Source organism: Centroberyx affinis, unplaced genomic scaffold (assembly GCF_046629955.1).
Source record: "Centroberyx affinis isolate AG114_WGS23_722 - 3 ecotype Tasmania unplaced genomic scaffold, CSIRO-AGI_Caff_v1 ptg005362l_1, whole genome shotgun sequence".
NCBI classification, from domain to species: Eukaryota; Metazoa; Chordata; class Actinopteri; order Beryciformes; family Berycidae; genus Centroberyx; species Centroberyx affinis.
The window spans coordinates 15974-32283 of record NW_027282677.1 but is presented as its reverse complement, the minus strand read 5'-3'; the positions used below and the strand labels follow the sequence as shown (position 1 = coordinate 32283).

Below are 16310 nucleotides of genomic sequence, written 5' to 3'. Positions count from 1 at the left end.
TGAGGTCCAGGAAAGATGTGAAGGAGAATTCATCAGGAGTTAGGAAAAGAGAATCCCACTGCACTGACACTAGACGATGTGATTATGTTAATGAGGTGGATCTGCTGTGTGAAACTACAATGTTCAGAAGATGGACGACTGAAACCATCTCAGATCTTCTCCCTGTGTGTTCTCACCGTGTTTCATGCAGGCTGTAAACCTGGACGACCCGCTGAAAAATATGACTTCATCACCAAGGTTGGAATTGAAATAAAAAGGAATAAAGGCGACCAGTCACTAAAGTGAAAGGAAATGTTTTCACATTGAGAATGGTTTCTCACGCTCAGCCTCCTGTCCACTCATATTTATCCACATGAATCCCAATTAGTTTGATTGTATGAAAATAATTGTTAAATTCATGCAAGATAGGCATAACATCTACAATCTACTGCTGTAAATATCATTCTTAAGTTTCAAACATGTTGAATTAAAAACATCATCTGGCTAAAAACATCTCATATCCCTTTTTCTTGAAAGACAGACTTCTGTGTTCTGGTTAATATGCTGATTGGGGCGCCCCGGTGGCTCACCGAATAGAGCGTGTACCATGAGGCTCAGTCCTTCCTTCAGCGACCCGGGGTCGAATCTGGCCCGCGGTCCTTTGCTGCATGTCCTCCCCTCGCTCTCTCTCCCATACATTCCTGTCTCTCTTTCACTATATCTGTCCAATAAAGCATAAAATAAAAATCTTAAAAAAAAAAAATATGCTGATTATGATCTGATTATAAGCCTATGCATATAATATCTTAAGAGCCACCACACAACTCAGTAAACACCTTGAAATGTTGACTTGATGCTTTGAAGTAGTTCTGTCTGATCCAGACTTTATTAAGGCAAGAGCTTCACATCTGAGACTGAAGTCAAATGAATGAATGATTTTCCTAAAGCTGCAAGACAACAAGCTCAGAATGAAGAAATAAGTAAAGCAGCCTGAGCAGGTTCCTCTACAACCTTAACTTCACTTTCATCATTTTACAGCAGCAGAGTAACGTTCATAGTTCTCCTCTGGGTTTAACATGTTGTTCAAAACATATTAGCATATTAGCAAGTTATGGCATAAGATGGAAAATGCTTAATAAGCAACGGGAACTCGATGATGATTCCTTTCCTTAGTGTTTAAAGACTTTGAACAGCTCTTATCATGGCTGACACTTAGATACTTCCAGGTCATTTCACTCAGTTAGGAACCTTCCTAAGCAGAAACACTATTCGACCGCAGCCCTGATGTCAAATATCAGTGGAGAAGTGAGACGTACTGTCCCTGCCTTATCAGCTACCATTGACGTTCCCTCGAGCAAGGCACCGCCTGAATCCAAACATCAACACCGACCAAACTCATTTCCAATCGTCAATATTAATTTAATCATCATTTACAGTGAATCATTTAAACCTCATTTCCAATTTTTCAACATTCATTTAATAATTTAAAAATAATCATTTAAAACTAATTTCCAATCTGTCAATGTTAATTTAATAATTGTTTAGAATGCAAACAGAGTTAGAGAGCTAAGCACCATCAGAAATGGGAAAAATATTCATTTAAACCAAGGAGATGATTTCTGACTGTAAAGGTTGCATTATGTGACTTGTGACCACAGGGGGAGCTAGAGAACAGTCGGCTCCTAACAGTGTGTGTTATGTGTTGTGGCCACAGGGGGAGCTAGAGAACAGTCGGCTCCTAACAGTGTGTGTTATGTGTTGTGGCCACAGGGGGAGCTAGAGAACAGTCGGCTCCTAACAGGAAGGCAGAGGAAATTAGTAGGCAGAGCAGAGAGGCTTGTCAATATGTGTGTGTGTGTGTGTGTGCATGTGTGCACGTGTATGTGTGTGTGTGTCCGTTTCTTCAGTGCATGCACCACCAGATGACAGCCACAGAGGCCAGCAGACCAATCAGAGAGCTGGTTGCTGTGGAGGGGGCGGAGTTACAGAGGTCAGAGTTGCAGCACTTGAAGGTAAAACTGGAGACCTAAAATATATAAGACAATATAATCAATACAGGTTATCAATACATAGGTTATCAATACATCAACAGGCAGGTTATCAATACATCAATGGGCAGGTTAGCAGTACATCAACAGGCAGGTTAGCAATACGTCAACAGGCAGGTTATCAATACATCAATAGGGAGGTTATTGATACATAAAGGTGAAACTGGAGACCTGAAGCAACACTGGACAGAAAGTCATCAGTACATTATAATCTTTAGGTTATAGCTATGTAGGTCACTAATATGATCTATACAGTATACCAATATACTGATCATAAATGCAATATAATATATAGATCACTAATACAATTGATACAATATACCAATATACTGATAATCAATACAACATAACATACATATATGTATGACAATATAATATAGACACATTCACACAATACAATTTTAAATTAATACAGGATCAATACATATCAATATACAGTATGTAGTAATAGTAATACAACAGTGATAGATACTTATATATATTCATATAGACTAATATAGACATGTGTGTCCATATTATAGTCTATGTGAATATATAGACTAATATAGACACATGTCCACATCACCTGAGGATTGACTGATTTGCTGTTTTACTCTCCTGTGATATTTTGCAGGTGTATCCTCAAAGATCTAGATCTGATTATTTGCACACGCTAGTTGTGTGTGGCGTGTTCTCTAAACAAATCCCGCTGGTTATAGACAGTAGTTCAGTCGTTACTCTCAGATGCCCTAAAGGGTCTCATTTATTTTTTGTTTATATTTCAACTGCTTTGTCAAGGTAGTTTGATTGTTGCTCACAAGCTCATGGCATTGGTAGCCGTGCAGATTGATCGGCTCTGTCAGAGTAGAGGTTACTGTTAATAACAACGGCTCTCTGCTGCCGGAACTGATGGCAGCACTGTCATGTTGCTGTTGCAAGGCTGTGATGGATCTCCAGGATGGAGATAGAGAATGCCTCTGCTGCTTGGGTGCCGCCCACTTGGTCAGAGACATTGATGATCACTGTGAAGTGGCTCTATTTCTTCTCAGGGCTGTATGGATCCAGAGGGTCCAGTGGGTTCGTGCTAACGCTGCCCAACCTCCGTCTCTCTTCGGTGGTCGAGAGGCAGCGAGAGGGAACGCACTCACAGTCCCATGAGAGAAGCAGAAGCACCCGATGCCCGCCGGTCAGACTGTGACTGTGACTGTGTAGAGCTTCAGAGAACTGACTGTTTTAAAGGCCAGAGGTCAGTCTTAGAGGTCGACCACAGGCTCCAAGTCAGGGAAAATGTAAGGATGAGTGGGGGCGCTAGTGAGCACCGTATGGAGTAGACGTGTTTTTCCAGGGCTCCTCTCCATACTTGAAATAATTTGGTCATTCACTCAATATTTAGTTTTATTTGCCGGTTTTACTTCATAATTTCCTTCGTCTAACAGCCTCAGGATGACAAAACCGAAAGCCGAAAGGGGGAAGAAGCACGATAAAGCCCCAAATGAGACTGATGTTCAACCGCTTTCGGAGCTAGCTGAGCTAGCCGCTGCAGCCCCGGAGTCGGGTAACGAGCCTGACGCAGAGTCCACAAACATCTTTTCTGCAATACAAAGTATGAGCAAGACGATGACCGACCGATTTAACGATTTAGAGGCATCTCTGGCAACTGCCCAGGCATCTTTGGTGAGTCTCGGTAACCGAATACAGGAGGTGGAATATGTGGAAAATGCTAGCTCCGACTATGACCGCCGCCTCTCGATCGTTGAGCGGACGTGCACGAAAATGCGGTCGGAGAATGAAGCGCTCCGCCTGAAAGTGATCGACCTCGAGGCTCGCTCCAGGCGGCAGAATATTAAAATCGTTGGCCTACCTGAGAAGATCGAGAACGGACGTCCGACGGAGTTTTTGACGAAGTTCATCCCTGAGCTGCTGGGTGCTGGCAACTTCTCCAAGCTGCTGGAAGTGGATCGAGCACACCGGCTGGGAAGGCAGCTCTCCGACGAGGACGCGCGGCCGCGTGTGATGATAGCACGGATTCATCGTTTCCAAACGAAGGAGAAAATATTACAACTGGCCCGCCAGCAGTTTCCTCTGCGCTACAACGGCAAAGCGATTCACTTCTTTCCTGACTACCCGGTGGAGGTGATGAAGCAACGCCAGGTTTTTGATGACGTCCGAAAGCGACTCCGGGATGCTGGCGTGAGGAGCGGTTTCATTTATCCGGCACGGCTGCGTGTCACCCATGGCACTTTCGACAAGGTGTTTTCTTCCCCGTGGGATGCTGAGGCTTTTGCCGGGACTTTGGCTTGAACACTAATCACCCATTCGCCGACATGGCATATTTTGGTATGTGACTTTTATTTTGTAATCACTCAAACCGGGACATTTTCATGACCGCTTTTTTGTTCACAAGCATTTGTCCACATTATTGGAGAGGGAGCAGAGGGGCCCCTGTGTTAACTTAGTTGCCGTTTAGTTGTTCCTATATGGTCCGGCAACCCCTAAGTGAGTATGTAGGGTTTATGCTCTCGCTTTGTTTGGGAAAGTGGGACGGGGGGAAGGGGGTGATGTTCTATTTTATGTTTTACTTTTGTTCTTATCAATGTTTTAGTAGGGCATTATGTGTGTACACTGCTACTATGCAAACTCGATATGCATCCTAGTTTACCTTCGCAAGGTGGCGGCATTACTTTTACTAGCTGGAATGTGCGAGGATTGGGACGTGCTCAAACGAGCTAAAGTGTTTTCACATTTAAAATCTCTGTCCGCTGATGTCATATATTTACAAGAAACACATATTAGACCCACAAAAGAAAAGTTTCTTAGATGTAGCTGGGCCAACCAGATTTTTCAGTCCATGTTCTCCAGTAAAGCTCGGGAAGTGGCAATTTTGATTTGCAAGACTGCTCCATTTAGACATGTCTCTACTGTGAGTGATCCAAACGGCCGATATATTTTGGTAACTGGCAACATTTACTCATTTCATGTTACACTCCTTAATGTATACGCTCTGAATTTTGATGATCCAGCCTTTTTCCGTAAGATATTTAGTTTACTGCCTGATCTCTCACATGTGATTATAGGTGGCGATTTCAACTGCGTGCTTGATAATCGTTTGGACAGGTCGGCCCAAACAAGCCAATCGCCTACCTCCTCCACGGTTTTGAATAACTTAATGACTTCCACGAATCTGGTTGATATTTGGAGACTGGGACATCCTACGGACAGGGATTATTCTTTTATTTCACAAATGCACAAGTCCTTTTCAAGAATAGATTATTTCTTACTTGACTCTAAATTGATATCAAATATGATTGCTTCAAAATATCACAATATTTTAATTTCTGACCATTCTCCGATTTCATTGGTTCTTGACCTTAATCATAAGAAGCAGCAGTATAACTGGCACCTTCACCCATCACTGTTCTCTGATACATCATTCTGTCAATTCATATCTACTAAGATTTCAGAATTCCTGGAGACTAATGACAACTTGGATGTCACAGACTCTACTTTATGGGAAACTTTTAAGGTTGTGATTAGGGGCCATATAATTTCTTTTGAATCTTCGCTGAAAAAAGAAAGCCGAAAACGCCTCTTAGAAATTGAAACTGAACTATCACAATTGGAACTTATTTATAGAGCTTCCTCCAGCCCTTCCACCTTACAGAATATTCTTAAATTGAAATACAAATATAATACCATCCTATCTGGCCAGGTGTGTGATTATTTAAGGTCAGACAGAAACATTTTGAGTTGGGGGATAAGCCCCATAAATTACTGGCCCGACAGCTAAGAGGCTTACAAGCTAGTAGAGCCATACACAAAATTCGATCAAAATCTGGGGAAATGGTTATTGATCCTAAAGGTATAAATGATTGTTTTAGGGAATATTATGAGCAGTTGTACATGTCAAAAGCAAAAGGGGACATTTCTGATTGGCTGGGGCGTCTGAATCTCCCTAAGTTGAGCGATGCTGCTCGAGAGGCTTTAAATTCTGATATCACCACCCAAGAGATTTTGGATGCTATAAAATCATTCCCTAATGGCAAGGCCGCTGGCCCAGATGGTTTTGGCATTGAACTGTATAAAAAATATTCTGGGAAGGTGGCTCCCCTTCTTTTGAGGATGTTCACCCATTCATTTGAAATTCGGAAATTCCCCTGCACATTATATGAAGCCAATATTTCATTATTACTAAAAGAGGGTAGGGATGAGACTGAGCCTTTGTCTTTTCGTCCTATCGCATTACTGAACTCAGACATGAAAATGTTTATGAAGTTATTAGCAAACAGGTTAAATACATATATTTCATCCATCATCCATGCTGATCAAACTGGCTTTCTTCCCAATAGGTTTTCATTTTTTAACGTCAGAAGACTAATGAACATAATGTACCATAGGTATAGGAAGGGTTCTAAGGTGGCTGCCCTCTGCCTAGACGCGGAGAAGGCATTTGATCAGGTGGAATGGGCCTATATGGTGAAGGTATTGGAGGAATTTGGGTTTGGTAGTCAATTTGTCTCTTGGATTACGACATTGTATGCTCACCCATCTTCTTCCATCCTCACAAACCAAGAAAGATCAGCGCCGTTTTCATTACATCGTGGGACACGCCAGGGCTGTCCCCTCAGCCCGTTGCTCTTTGCAGTTGCTATTGAGCCTCTCGCCATTAGTATTAGGAATCACCCTTCTATTGAACCCATCCGATTGGGGAATGTGGATCATCACATTTCCCTATACGCGGATGATGTTGTTCTCTTCTTATCACAACCTGAGCAGTCTGTTCCCGTTTTTCTAGATCTTATAAGGTCATTTGGTGAAGTTTCAGGATATACAATTAATTGGCAGAAGAGTGAATTTATGTCACTGGGTGCTGATCTTAACACTGAATTTCTGCATAATCTCCCTTTCAAAACTACAGACAAACTGAAGTATCTTGGAGTAGCTCTACCAAAAGACCCTAAACTAAATTTTAAGATGAACTTTCTTGTGAAAGTGGAAAAACTGAGGGGGGACATTGAAAAATGGAGGACCCTTTCTCTTTCTATGGTGGGCCATATAAATGCCATCAAAATAGTCTCCCTGCCGAGATTTTTGTATCTCTTTCAAAATCTACCAATTTTTTTGACTCAATAGTTATGCCTTTTATCTGGGGCTTTAAAGCTCACAGAATATCAAAGACTCATTTACATAAACCAAGAGAGATGGGTGGACTAGGACTACCGTACTTCCTGCATTATTACTGGGCAGCGAATGCAAGGGCCCTTGTCTATTGGCAGGAAGGTTACAGAATGGAAGTATCTACCGAGACTCCCCCTTGGGTTGCCATTGAAAAGAGTGATGTCAAAAACAGCTCTCTCAGCACCCACATCCCCTGCAAATACTAAGGTGGATAACTTAATCATTTCGAATTGCTTGAAAACATGGCAGCAAATTAAGAAGGGCTGCAGATTACCAGACACTTCTATTCATACCCCAGTATATCGCAATCATGCATTCCCCCCATCCCTCTCAGATGCGTCTTTTGACAGTTGGAGGCTAAAAGGTATAGTCACTTTGAAAGATTTGTATATTGACAAGCAATTTACCTCTTTTACTCAGTTAGAAAACAAGTTCTCTCTTCCCCCAACACATTTCTTCTGATACTTGCAGATTAGGAACTATCTCTGTCAGTGTGTGCCTAACTTTGAGTCTCTCCCTGAAGGGAGAATGATTTATAAGCTTTTGTTGGGCCCACCTGAATCCAAGAAACTGGTCTCAGACTTTGTAAATATATTTTCTGAACACCACACAATCTCTGAAAAATGCCTGGGAGGAGGAACTGGGAATGCAGATTGGGGATGATGTTTGGGAGGAGGGCCTTAGCAGGATCCGATCTTGTTCTATTAATGCCAGACATCAATTAATCCAATTTAAGGTGTTGCACAGGCTTCATTATTCGAAAACTAAATTGCACAGAATCTTTCCTACTATTTCCTCTATGTGATCGATGTAAATCTGCAGAGGGCTGGCTGTGCCACCTTTTCTGGACATGCCCAAAACTATCATTTTTGGTATGACATATTCAAGTGGTTCTCTGACATGTACGGCTGTGTGTTTGAACCTGATCCAGAGATTGCACTATTTGGGTTTTCTCTTTCCTTACTAAACCAGTGTTTCCGTGCAAAGCACTATTATGTATGGAATGGTAATCGCAAAGAAAGTTATTTTAAGGCTCTGGAAGTCAGATACTATGCCTCAGTTTAAGACCTGGTTAACTGAGCTCACTGGTATATTACATATGGAGAAAGTTCGATATGGCATGATGGACAGTCTTAATACATTTTCTGATATATGGCAGACATTTCTGGATCACCTTGCTCAATGTGACACTGAACCTGACCAGCAACAAAATCCATAGTGTGCTGTCCACCTCTTTCATTGAATACTTGTGCTAAGACATGTTGTGCTAGTGATGCAGCGGTGTAATTATTTTCTTTAAATATGCCGTGTTTTGTTTTTTGTTTTTTTGTTTTTGTCCTTCGCTTCTACTTTGTTCTTGTTTTCTAATATGTGTCTCTGTTTTCTGTACTGTATTATGGAAAATCGCAATAAAAATATTATAAAAAAAAAAAAAATGTAAGGATGAGTCACTGGTCACCGACACCCAGGTTTTCTCTCTCTCCATTCCCCGAGCGCCTTGTCGGAGAATGACAGGGGGTCTATGGGTAACTTGGATCTACAATGGGAATTCTACAATGTCAGGTTCCGTCAGGCAGGAATTATTCCTATTCCCATTATTTCTTATGGCTTGTGCCGCACAACGATGGGTTTGCGCTAACCCCAACCCGCTGTCCCACACAGCCAATAGAAACGAGGCAGCCGGCCAGGCACTGAAGGAAAAATGGAGAAGTTGATCTTGGCTGTGTCTGAATTCTCTCTGTTTATATAGAGCCCTCGACAGGAAACCCTATCTTGGAAACAGGTTTCTAAACAAGTGGGAATATCAGGTGTTTTTTAACAATGCATAGCGATCAATAGCCCCGCTCACCATTGCTAGCAACAGTGACAAGCTTTGTCCAGGCCAGGCCTCCTGTCACAAGCAGAGGGCCAGATTTGGCATCCCAAATGTAGGTTTACATTTTGAAGACACATTCTATAAGACATACTCATTACAACAGAAGAGAATAGAATAGAATAGAATAGAATAGAATAGAAGTTTGTACCTGGGGGAACATCTGAGCCAGTCGGTTGTACTCACAGTCAGAATACTTAAGACACTGGCGGTAGGTCTGTCCACCTGGAAGAACAACAGGACAATGATAATACAATGTTATCATATTAAATTATTTATCAATATTCATATTTTTATTACCAATTCGTTTTGGTTAAAATGACATTAATATATGTAAAGATATAACAAATAACAGCCTCAATACTTCATTCACTTATGCATTGATACATCTGACCTCATTTAAAAAATTATAGTTTAGACTAACATATAACGTGACCGCATCTAAAAATTAAAACATCGTCATGAAACTGCTGGGTTACCCTAACCCTAACCCTGGAGCTGTGGACAGAAGGTGGGCGGAGCCTGGAGCTGTGGACAGAAGGTGGGCGGAGCCTGTCAGAACCTTGCTGGTGGACAGCAGGGGTGAGGGAGGCTGTCCAGCTGAAGAAGGACCTTCTGGACCTGGTTGGTGGTGAGGACTGCTGACTCAGCAGAGAGGAACCATCAGGACAGAAAGGGTTAGGCTGCTGCCGCTACAGAAGAGAAAGTCCTGCTGTGGAGGAGAGGTCTTCACGGGTCCAAAATAATGGACCCGGGAAATTTGTTCCGAGATCCGATTGGACCCAATAATTTTTTTAAATATATATATACCGACCGGGTTTTGCCCGAGATATTACAGACCCGACCCGGTGCATGTCCAAGAGGAGAGAGACCCGAGACCCGAGACCCGTCAATTATATCGTCTGATATAATATATATCTAATATATTTTATGGACCCGACAAACCCGGTAATTAAAATTGCTACTAAAAATGCCGTTCTATTGCTAAAAACGTTTATCATGTCGGATACAACATATGGTGCCTAATAAAAGGAGATCAAAATAACAGAAAGACTTGCCAAGTGCAGTTCTACAGTTTGTCCAGTAGATGGCAGTGAGACTCTATAATGGAATCTAGCAGCTACGTAGCTACAATAGGCTAAGGGTTAGCCTATTGTAGGCTAAGGGTTAATTAAATTAAATTACTATTAAATTATATTCATTTTCTTTTAGCTTATTTTTCACCTCAGTGAAGAAGGTTTCCATCTTGAGCCTTTCCTCCGCGCCGACTCGCTGGCGCTGCTCAATGTTTTTTTCACCTTAGTTTCACTCTTGTAATCTGATCCCAGGTCAGCCTGATCATCACGTTACACAGCGCTTCCGTGCGTTTCTCGTCTCGTCACGTGATCGGCGCTGATCACGGGTCTGCTCAGATCCACTCGGCTTTTACACATAATGATAAACAGACCCGGGTCCCGGGTCGGGTCTCGGATCGTAGGGTCCGGGTAGACCCGTGAAGACCTCTACTGTGGAGGAGTTTGGAGAGGAGATGAAGGTTCTGGAAAACTATTCAGTCTCAGGTGGGGAAGGCAGGACATCATCAAGCTGTTCTCAGTAGAACCCTGTCACAAGGTGGAAGAACTTTGAGGAACTCCTGAACCTGACAGACTCTGTTCAGGAGGCAGAGCTGAAGACTCTGGAGGCTCTGAGTCTCTGAGAGGTCAGAGGTCACTGAGGAGGTTAGAAAGCTCCTCAGTGGTGAAGTACCAGCTGGACCAGATCCTCCTGAGATGAAGAAGGATCTGGATCTTGTTGGACTTGACTCGTCTCTTCAATGTTGAGGATTTCAGGAACAGTCCCTTTGGATTGTCAGACAGGAGTGACAGTCTCCATCTTTAAAAAAGGACCGGAGGGTTTGTTCCAACTCTGGAGGAATCTCGCCGCTCGGCCTGCTGGGAAAACCTCTGACAAGCTGCTGGGAGGAAACCGACCGACTGTGGAACCTCAGATTCAGGAGGAACGATGTGGATCACAGAACAGATACTACAGATAACTGAGGCATCATGGGAGTTTCCTGATCCTGTCTCCATGTGTTCAGTGGATTTGTTCCCTGAGTGTCCTGCAGCTCAGGCCCTGTTCAGCTGGTTTGGGTTGTTCGACAGACAGACAGACAGACAGGCAAGCAGACAGACAGAGAGACAGACAGACAGACAGACAGACAGGCAGGCAGACAGACAGACAGGTACCTCTCTCAGTGAGGGTCAGACAAGCGTCGTCATAGCTACAGTCTCGTTGTTTGGAGCAGCTGGCTGTGTAATCCTTACAGCTGTAACAGCGAATGGCTGATCCTGGAACAGTAAATAATATACATTAACTACTGCTACTGCTAATACTACTACTGCTAATACTGCTAATACTACTACTGCTAATACTGCTAATACTACTACTATTACTGGCAATACTACTAGCAGTACTACTACTACTACTACCACTGGCTGTGTAATCCTTACAGCTGTAACAAATGGCTTAACCTGGAACAGTAAATAATGTACATTAACCATTAACTACCCCCCACACACACACACACACACACACACACACACACACTCCAACATACCCAGTCCGATCAGAGCAGAGCAAAGCACCAAGCAAATCCCCAGGGAGCGCTTCATTTTCACCTCAGCACAGCTCAGACACACATCTGGAGTCCGGAGCAGGCGCGCACACACACACACACACACACACACACACACAGAGTCAGATTTATGAAAGATACATGCAGTCATGATAATCAGCAACATACATGTTGTGACAAACAAACATTCTCCAGATGCTTTTAACAATTCTGACAAATGGAAATGTGTCAAAATGTCCAGAGCACTTCTGGACAGTAAACTAACAAAACATCAAGTTAAATTCTGATGAAAACAAAAGGAGCAGACGCAGTGTGTACTCACCCAGTGCAGACAGGCAGCAGCAGCAGTACTACTAGTAGTACTAGTTGGAGTAGTACTAGTTGGGGTACTAGCAGTATTGGTTGCAGAGGGCAGTGAAGTGACTCTGACACTGACTGTCTGCTGAATGGAGCTGAGAGGGCAGAGTGACAGGGAGGAGCAAGTGTGTGTGTGTGTGTGTGTGTGTGTGTGTGTGTGTGTGTGTGTGTGTGTGTGTGAGTTGATGCAAAATGATCAAGATATGAGCATTCACTTCTGATCCCATGTTGGTTCTTCAGTCCTCTGGTGGCCCGGCATCTTCAAGACATCTTGAATAAATTTATGGTGAAGCTCTATCTGGATCAGGTCTGAATAGACGAGACTGTTCCAATCCACAGACAACAAGTGCACCAGTGGAAAGAAAGGCGTCTATTAGTCTTCTTCACTGTATATCCAGTTTCTTCTATTTGTCTTTTTCTTCATGATAATACGCTGAGAAAAAACTTTTAAATGGAAACATGTATTGGCATCCAGTTGTAGTGAGACAGGTGCAGCGTTTAGCTCAATCCCAGTTCCATGTCAGGAATGTGCAGGAAGAACTCTTTGTTTACATGCTGGTCAGTAAAGTCTAATGTGTGACTAATAAAGTCACAGCAAACTGAAAAGACCTGCGTCTGTTCTGCACAGCTGGTGTTGATCAGGTGAGATCTTAACGTTACCTGTCTTATATTTACAGCTGGTGATGAGACACCTGTCTTATATTTACCTGTCTTATATTTACCTGTCTGCTTAGCTAGTCGTTGCTGTTTCTGCTGCTGTGTGTGTAGAGGGGAACAGTCTGAGGAGAAACAGCTTCCTGACTGTACTGATGAGGATTCCTGCATTAAGATTCCAGCGGACCTGCCTGGTCAGGCTGTTGATGCATTTTCACCTTCCGTAAAACAACACCTGGGGGGAGGAGGTCTGTGGAGGTCTGGGGGGTGGAGGTCTGGCTGAATGTGGATAGTTTTTTAATTCCTATCTGAATACTAACTGCTAATGCCAGGTGGAAGGAAATCAGAGTTAAAATTCAGATTCCACAAAGAGTTTATGTTTTATTGCTCAGAAACAAGAGATAAAATATTACTGTGACAACAGTTCAAAAGATTACTAAGAGACAATAGTTTAAAAAAAAAACATTTTTCATAGAGGGGCACCAGATTGGCCATGGCGATGAAGTGATGAGGCAATGAAGTGGTGATGTGGTGATGCGGCGATGTGCTGATGGGAGATCAGAAGCCTGGTTGTCTGGCGTTCATCTCAGTCCAGAGGAAGAAAAGCTCCAGTGTTCCTCAAGTCCTGAAATGACCCAGAAACAATAAAACCACAGAAACAATAAAACCACAGTCTGAACGCTTCAACAAACAACAGAACAAAGAGCGGAGAACAAAGGCTTCTGTTGGACGAAACAAACAACAAAGAGACACTTTACAGCTCTGACACAGAGGGACACTGACCCAATGCAAACCCTGACCTGTCTCTCTCTCTGTGTCTGTCTCTCTCTCTCTGCCTATCTCTCTGCCTGTCTGTCTCTCTCTCTCTCTCTCTGTGTGTCTCTCTCTCATATTCAGATTCAGAAAAAGCTTTATTGGCAGGAATCAAAGTGTTGCCAAGGCATATTTTAATAGTACAGGATAAAACAAGGTACAACATAGATGAATATAAGAATTATAGGCAACATATGAATAAAAAATATATTATATATTATATTTATTATATATATATATATTTTAAAAATTGTTCATATGATAAATATGATTCCATGCAATGCTGTGGACTACTGGATATACTCATATGCAACGCATCCTAGACAATTTCACTAATTATCATCCTGAGATTAAGAGACAATGAAACAGCAGGTGTCTGTTTTCTCCTCTGGGAGTTTGAGTGAGTTTGGGAGGGAATAGAAATAGGAAATGCACTTTTCGGAAGTATATTTTTTGTTTATTTTCGTATGTTGGACAGTCTAATAGAAAGTGCACTTCTGTTTCTACTTCTTGTAGTTCACTGTGCTGACAGCCTTTTGTCTCTGGACATCCATTCTTTTTTATATCTCCCTCTTTCAATATTCAGATTATCACTAATCCTTAGATTTGTATGGATTTTTCATTCTTTTACGTTTTGAATGTTCAGATAATGAGCTAATTCAATTCAAATTTTTTTTGATGAAGGGAGTAACATTGCAGTTTATTTTTTAATTTGGTTTCAGATTCCCAAATTTCAGAATCATTTTCCTTTAATTGGGTGTAATGTTGTTTGTGAGTTTTGTTTTGGGGCCTGAGGTCAGCAGTGTTTTTATTAGGAGATGTGGTGTTGCTTAATAAAGCTTTATATTTGATGGGATTATGATCAGCGTTGTTTAGATGCTGCCAGAATTTTATGGCTCTTTTTTGGATTTCTAGGTGGATTTCTGCTTGGCGAGCATTTCTGTTTACACCAAGGATGGATCTGCAAAAGGAGCTTTGTTCCATTTATCAAAGTTATAGATTGGGCCCCAAACTTCACTCCATACAGCGGTATGGGCAGCAGGAGAGACTGATATATTTTGAGCCGTACCTTTATAGGTATGGCTCATCTCTCTGTCTCTTCCTCTCTATCTTTCTGTCTCTCTCTGTTCAGTTTGATAGAGAGAATCCATACATTGCTAATGCAGAAGGTGATAAAATGTATTACATTCACTGCAGAAAAATGAAAAATAAAAAACAGACTAATGATCTCTACCCTTATTCAGTATTGAATAGAGGAGTGATAGCAGTCCTCTACCAGTCCTCTATCACTCCTCTATCAGTCCTTAGCAGTCCTCTTTTACCAAAATCAGCACTCTAAAATATTTAATTTCTACTTATACTTAATTTCTTGACTGGATTTGATGAATTTGGTCAGTGTTCACAACACAATAAGCATCTAGGCAATAGGACTGTTAAAGGGTAACTTTGGTATTTTTCAACCTGGACCCTATTTTCCCAACTGTGTGTCCAAGTAATTAATTGGGACAACAATTTTTGAAATTGGTCCAGTATTGAGGGAGATCGCTTCAGCCGGCAGCCGCGAAACGGGCTGTGATGTAATCCGACGGGCAAATGAACTTTCAATGTACGTCCACTAAAAGCTTGTTTTGTTTTTGCCACTGATTGGCTCAGATTGTTATTATAAGTGTCTGACAACATTATGGAAACGACCCTATACAGAAATGAAACGTACTTCCTTACCTTTAGCTTGATCCCGTCTGTGTCTAACCAAGTTTTGCTCAAGTCCCGCGAGAGCTTAGTTGTTGCAAGAAGTCACCTGTGGAAACGTGAGTGAGAGTTGGAGAGAGGAGTGCCACCGGGAGGAGTTTGTTGTGTTGGAGTACAGAGATCGTAGCTTAGTGTTTTCTAAAAGATCTAAATAAAAAAAATAAAAAAACAATGGTTCGTGTTTGCGCATTTCCGAATTGTGCCAACAAAATGTTGCGCAACACTTCGCACAGCTTTCAAAGACTGCCTTTATTGGATAGTGACACGCTGTAAAATATGTATATAGATTAATTTCCCCTTTTCAGCAGTTGACATTCATAATAATACAATAAGTGATATCAACAAGCTGAAATTATCTGTGTAATATTGTTGCCAAAGTGTGTGTGCATGGTGTAAAAATGTCATATTTATACTTACCTATTATACGACCTATAAGACCATTTTTATGCCTACATTTGTATATCCTATACAGCAGATATCATAGAGATACTTACTGGCAATGAATGATGATGGTAGCTCTTCAATGAGCCCCTATACATGGTCTGTTCTACTAATGTCCACATTGAAAGATTCATTGAATAATTCTCTCCAGCATTGCCAAGCCGTAGCTCTATGACTGTGTAATATTTACACCACACATCCATACTATATGGCTAGTCTGACTTTGAAGACAGGGAAATAGTTGTATACTTACCTGTTTTTCTACATTATTAGGACCTGTATGAAAAGAAATCTTAGTTGGAGCTGTAAAATAGGAATGTTGTTCATACTTGGCTGTGGGAAAAACTTACTTCTTCTTTACTTTTTAGGGAAGTGATGGTGGTGATGTTTCTCCCAAAGAAACCGAATTTGCTGCAGTCCCACAATCCACTCCTATCAAGACTCAACACAGAGCAGATCAAGAACCATCTGGATCAACTGGGCCTAGTGTCTCCTCTAGCTTGACACTACTTCTTTCAAGTCCACATCAGACTACACCACGCACCAAGCCATCTTTATCTGGGGCGTACCTTGCACTGCCTCCTACTTGGGCACAATCAGTGGTAAGCTTAGCAGTGCTGACACCTTT

General features: G+C 41.9%; 1 protein-coding gene across 1 annotated transcript; it reads right to left on the bottom strand.

Annotated features, from left to right (window-relative positions):
- Window positions 1-941: 941 nt before the first annotated feature.
- LOC139667198 (CD59 glycoprotein-like) lies at window positions 942-12105 on the bottom strand. The gene is made up of 5 exons (XM_071546632.1): window positions 11991-12105; window positions 11651-11734; window positions 11280-11381; window positions 9206-9279; window positions 942-2005 (listed from the first exon to the last, which is right to left on the bottom strand). Exons 2-5 carry the CDS (start codon window positions 11703-11705, stop codon window positions 1883-1885), a joined length of 354 nt encoding a protein of 117 aa, XP_071402733.1. The 5' UTR covers window positions 11706-11734; window positions 11991-12105; the 3' UTR covers window positions 942-1882.
- Between the last annotated feature and the right edge of the window lie 4205 nt (window positions 12106-16310).

Excerpts from the sequence above, each read along its gene's own strand:
- LOC139667198 (XM_071546632.1), bottom strand. The coding sequence starts at position 11,705 with ATGAAGCGCTCCCTGGGGATTTGCTTGGTGCTTTGCTCTGCTCTGATC. Across the intron at positions 11,382-11,650 it reads CTCTGCTCTGATCGGACTGG|GATCAGCCATTCGCTGTTAC; the intron begins GTATGTTGGAGT and ends TTACTGTTCCAG. Across the intron at positions 2,006-9,205 it reads TGGCTCAGATGTTCCCCCAG|GTCTCCAGTTTTACCTTCAA; the intron begins GTACAAACTTCT and ends TATATATTTTAG.